At 38.4% G+C, this 6,000-nt stretch overlaps 1 protein-coding gene across 4 annotated transcripts in view; it reads left to right on the forward strand.

Moving 5' to 3' along the window:
- LOC106874961 (tumor susceptibility gene 101 protein) overlaps positions 1-6,000 on the forward strand; it is a 53,935-nt gene that overhangs the window by 30,131 nt on the left and 17,804 nt on the right. For 3 of the 4 annotated variants that reach the window (XM_089341997.1, XM_089341998.1, XM_089341999.1), the window contains one exon: positions 5,762-5,827. In XM_089341997.1, the coding sequence (XP_089198123.1) occupies positions 5,762-5,827 (66 nt within the window). Of the gene's footprint in view, positions 1-2,373; positions 2,514-5,761; positions 5,828-6,000 lie in introns of those variants that run through there. The other variant, XM_089342000.1, reaches the window with a different exon arrangement.

Genomic DNA, 6,000 nt, shown 5'->3' on the forward strand with positions numbered 1-6,000 from the left:
AATGAATTACGATTTATAATACTGCTACAATAAGAAGTTATTGCTCTGTATATGGGTATATGTATGTATATGGGTATATGTATGTATATGGGTATATGTATGTATGTATGTATCTTTATAGGTATATGCTCGTGTATATGTATAATATACAGGTAAAAGAAAAATGCAACAAAATGAGACCAGTGAAATTGCCATGGGGAGTGGAGTACCCAATGTTTTGCTCAGTCCTTTTTGGGGGGTAAAGTTAACAGGAAGAAAATAAAAGAAAGACATCAGAGTTTTAGATTCTCTAATGGTTGAGAAACTGGTTGCAACTGATGGGATCAGAAGATTGTGTGAGCTTGCATATATAGACAGGGAGTAATGGGAGAGGGGTACTGGGTGAGCGAGGAAGATGGAAAGAAAAAGGAGTGAGTGAGTGAGTGTGAGGTAGAGGGGAAAATAAGTTGAGAGAGGGAGCTGAAAGATGAAAGAAGAATTATTGAACTAAGAGGATGTGTAAGAGTAGAAGGAAAAGTATGCACTTTACCTCTTCAATAATGCGATGCAAGTTGAAATATCATTCCGACTCTTATCTCCGCTGCTCTCTCTCTCTCACCTCAGACACATTAAATCTACCAAACCATTCTCTCAATTCTTTTGGCTTCACTGGTTCTGCAGCATTGACTCGTATATCAATTCCTAATGTGAGAGAATGCAACATTTCTGACTAAATCAAGATATCCTCAATCAGTTGTGGCCCCTGCACCTCACTGGGCCACAGGCCATTGACCGTGCCACCACTCTTCTACCCTCTCTACAGACCAGATTCAGTCTCTCCCACCTTCCACCTGTCCTGTCCATTGTTTGATTGAAACACACTCATCTGCAACCTTTGAATTCTACTTTTTGACCCCCACAACTGTTTCAATATTCCCCACATACCCTCTTCTCTCCTTCACCTCCTAATTTGATGCTCCTTAGTGTCCAAGCACTTTTAAGTGTACTTGCTGACACTGCAACACTTGCCACTACACTAACAACACTTCAGAAATTACTAGCATTACACTTCAGTACCGGATTATCCAAGGCTTCTGTTGTATATCTTCCAACTTCATATACTGCATCGTCTGCAAACTTTGCAGTGCTCTTTTCATATTGGGGAAACAGGGTGTTGTTGGCTGGCCAACCTGTCACCACCCACTTAATACAACAGATCATTTCATTACCCACTTATATTTGTGTGCAGCATCTGTACACATCATGGATCCACATACTCAAGGAAAGAGAACGAACAATCTTTAGTATTTGGACTTGGTGCCATGTCACTGACAGTTTTAAGTGAATGATTTTTCTTCGAGGATAGCTGCGTGAAAAAGTGCCACACCCTAACAGTTGAGGGAACCCGTGGAAGAGGTAGGCCCAGGAAGACCTGGGCTGAGGTGGTGAGGCAAGACCTTCGTACATTGGGCCTCACCGAGGCGATGACTACTGACCGAGACCTTTGGAAATGGGCTGTGCGTGAGAAGACCTGGCAAGCCAAGTGAGATCGTTGCCAGTGCCCCTGGACTGGCTCTTGTGCGGGTGGCACATGAGATGCACCATTTTGAGCATGACCTTTGCCAGTATCGCCTGACTGGCTTTCGTGCAGGTGACACGTAAAAGCACCTACTACACTCTCTGAGTGGTTGGCGTTAGGAAGGGCATCCAGCTGCAGAAACTCTGCCAAATTTAGATTGGAGCCTGGTGTTGCCAGCCAGTTTCACCAGTCCTCAGTCAAGTCGTCCAACCCATGCTAGTAGCATGGAAAGCGGACGTTAAACAATGATGATGATGATGATGATCTCCTCTTAGTTCAGTAATATCTCTCTTACCCTTCAGCTCTCCTTTCAATTCAATTGTTTTCCTTTTCCCTCCCTCACCAAGTTTCTCTCTCCTACTACTTCCTGACTACATAATGATGTGCACATCTTACAGTCTTCTCTCGTCGCTGCCAATTTGTCATAGAGGATGTAAAATTCTAGTTTCTTTCTATAATATTCATCCTGTCAACTTTATCTTGAACAAGGACTCTGTCCAAGATGTTGGGTATTCCACTTCCACAGCAATTTCATTATACTGTTTCTGTCATTTCGTGTGGCGGGGCGGGGGGGGGGGTTGATGATGCAAACAGGAAAAACAGAACTCAAAATATGAGTGTATGTATGAGTAGTTTAATAAGTGCCAACACACGAAACTCTCAGTCCTCGAGTCACTTTGTTGCTTCTGCTAAATAGTAATAAATATATATATATATATATATAAACATAATTAAGGGATCAGCAAGCATTTGCTTCACCATATACCGAAGTTCAGAAATAGCAGCTAAAAAGTTCGGTTGTGCTTTCAGATTGGGTCGAGGCATGATCTTCACTCGTTCATACTTGCGCGGTTTGCTAGCATAGTCGAATGTACTACTGGAATATCATACCGATGACGGAAATTGAATTTTACCATTCATAATCCAGAAATGCGTCTATGTTTAACTTTAAATGGTTAGTTTTCATTGTTTTTTCTTCTTGTTTTTGCCTTTGTGAGTTACAAGTAATGCTATCTGTTGGAGTCTCAGCTTTCTTAGCTGCTATTTCTGAACTTCGGTATATGGTGAAGCAAATGCTTGCTGATCCCTTAATTATGTTTATAAATGTATGGGAACTTTTAAATAAGTTCTCCACCGATAATGGTGCTTACATACCGAAGGGCTTGGTAAAAATTATTAATTGTTGATTTATTAATAAATTAATAAATTGATAAATCTTTACCCTTTTAATTTGTAATAATTTATATATATATATATATGTATATACATGTATATATATATATATATATATATATATATATATATATATATATGCTAGAGTTGCACTTGTCGGGCAGGTGACCTAATCTGAGACCAGGCATTCAAACTGAAGCACCTACATCATGCAAAGACCTTTTAATTACACACGAAAACTGAAATTCACTTCATATTTATTTCCTCATATAACTGCAACTTGCTTGCTGACACACTAACACAGAAATTTCTGGGAAGTCTGTTAATAGCCACGTCTTATAGGCCTAGGTTTTTTTTTTTTTTCCTTTTTCCTTTTCTTTCCTGTTGAGTTTAGAGAAATGTTTGTTGTATTCATGTAGACCGACTTTCACGCTATGACATCATTAATAAAGTGTTTCAGGTTTTTTTCTGTTTTTTTTTTCTTTTCCTTTTCTACTTATTTACAAGGTTGACTTAGACCAGTTATTACTAGTCTTTTTCCCAGTTTCCATTCTCTCCCACCTCTCTCTATCTCAATCTCTCTCTCAGTGTGTTATTACAATGCAGCATTATTTCCCCCACATTTTACTGTCTTTAAGTTTGATTTTTATTCTTTTTTTTTTAAAACATACTTCCTTTTGAAATCAGTTTCTGCTCTCTTTGGAAATTAGTTTCTGCTATATATTTTAAACTTTATGAAGTTTGGGGAATAAAAAAAAAGGAAGAGTAATTATTATGTACTATTATGTATATAATAATAATATACTTAATTGTGTTTTATTTATGTAATCATATATATACATACATCCACATACCTGTGTGTTTTTGTGTGGTACACACACACACACACACACACACACACACACACACACACACACACACACGAGCATCTTTTATCCTTTACTTGTTTTAGTCATCAAAATGCGGCCATGCAAGGGCACCACCTTGAAGTCTAGTACTTATCCTGTCAGTCTCTTTTACCACAATGCTAAGCTACAGGGACTTAAACAAACCAACACCAGTTGTCGAGCAGTGATAGTAGTGGGGAACACACACACACAGATATATGATGGGCATCCACACAGTTTCCATCTATCAAATACACTTACAAGCATTGTTCGGCTCAGAGCTATTGTAGAAAACACTGGCTCAAGGTGCTGTACAATGGAACTGAACAAAATATGGGGGGGGGGTATCTTTGTGTCTTTCTACCCCTGCCACTCAACAGCTGGTGATGGTTTGTTTATATCCCCATAACTTAGCAGTTTGGCAAAAGAGACCAATAGAGAAGTACCAAGCAAGTATTGGAGCCAGTTAGCTCAACTAAACACCCATCAAGGTAGTGCTCCAGCATGGTCACAGTGACTGAAAATGTAAAATATAAATGATATCTACACTGTCTTCAGCCAAATCATATTTATTCAGTGCATGTTGATAAAAGATAAGAGTAGCTTTCTTTTCTGTTTTGGTATTCAATGATTCATTGACGAATGCTATGAACAGTCTGTCCTATGTTAGTCTTTGGGAAGTCAGCACATGTTCCTTCAAGGCACCTTATACAACTGTACACTGCTTCTAACCTTACAGTTGATATATAGGTTTATAGCCTATATATTTCACAACCATATTCACTGGTGTCCCTGTAAAATAGGGTAGCACTTACAGATCATTACAATGCACCACCTGGTTTGAAACCATGTTTTTTGCAGAAGTATATAAATATATTTAGGATTACCTGATCCTAGTGATGTTTCAAATGTTTGGATCTAATGAAATTATCGATACAGTTGCAGTTATGCATGCTGGTCTTGTAGTTTCTCTGTTGATATGGACTGAGATGACAGAGTGGTTTAAGAATATCATTGAAATAGAGTTCTTCAGAGGTAGAATAGAAGAATTTTTTTTTTCTTTTCAATTTGTCTGTTTTTTTATGCTGGCCTGAGTTGGACAATTTGATTGGAGTTGGAAAGTTGCACCAGACTACAATTACCTGTTTTTGGCATGGTTTCTATGGCTGAATGCCCTTTCTTAAAGCCAACCACTTTACTGAGTGTACTGGGTGCTTTTTTAAGTCCCGCCAGCACTGCTGCTCTTTATGTGGCACCAGCACCAGTGGGGTTCCCAAGTAACTTGCAAATCAAAGACCTCTTTGTTGAGAGAGGAAGTGAAACCGAAGGAAGTGGTAGTGTGCATGCAACAGGTATAGGGAGAGGGATAGGGATAGTCCTCTTACTGTAGAGGAGATATTTGGTCACCCCCTGCCTTTTCTACGAGTTTAGATTCTCAAAGGTGTCTTCTAAATTTCTTTGCTAATTTACTATTTGGTATCACAGTTGAAAACATTTCCGTATCAAACTTCTTATCATTGTACCATTTATGGATTCTGTCTATTTTATACACTATGAGTATATTTAGTGCTTTAATCTAATGTCAAGCTTAACACCCATTTGCGAGCCAAAGGAGGATCTACTTTGTTGCAAGCATTTGAACCAGTTTGATGAGAGGATCACTTCCTCCTACCAGTCTCAGAGATTCTAAACTGTGGTCAGTGCTGCTGCCTTTCTCTGACCAAACCATTGAAAAAATAAACAAATGAAAAATTAGTGTTTCCTTAAGAATAACATTTGGAATAGATTTGGCTGTTAATTGTAGCATATGAAACAACTATATAGAGGCCCCTCAGGCTTGTAGCTGTCATATACTGGTATCAACTAAAAGCCACGTTGTTGTTGTTGTAGGTCGCTGTCCTTCAGGTCTATGATTAAAGACATTCCTCTTATTACTGCTCCATCATTTTCCAGACACATTTAAAGCTACATTATCTAGTGTCCTTTCCTTTAAATCATCAGGATGTGATCAGAGTGTGATATGACTGCTATTTTTAGCAAATTTGGTAACCACTTAGAGACAATGAGGAGAATTGTTGCTAATTGATTTGTGTAATTTCTCTAAACAATTTTAAAATGTTCTACTTTCCTTTCTTATTTTCAGTTTTCAATAATGGTGTTGAGAAAGAACTGGTCAAGCTTGACGGAACAATTCCTGTCACTTATCGAGGTAGGTGTTAAGAGTCCTATTATTTAGAAAATTATTTTGTGGCTTGTAAAATAGATGTTATCATCTTGGAGCGGTTCGTAACTTCTATCGGAGTCAGTTGGTTAATACTGTATGAGAATAACTCCTGAGATTCTGATATGAAAAATTTATCACTGATGGTGGGCCTGTCATGT

Source organism: Octopus bimaculoides, chromosome 25 (assembly GCF_046866305.1).
Source record: "Octopus bimaculoides isolate indiv1 chromosome 25, ASM4686630v1, whole genome shotgun sequence".
NCBI classification, from domain to species: domain Eukaryota; kingdom Metazoa; phylum Mollusca; class Cephalopoda; order Octopoda; family Octopodidae; genus Octopus; species Octopus bimaculoides.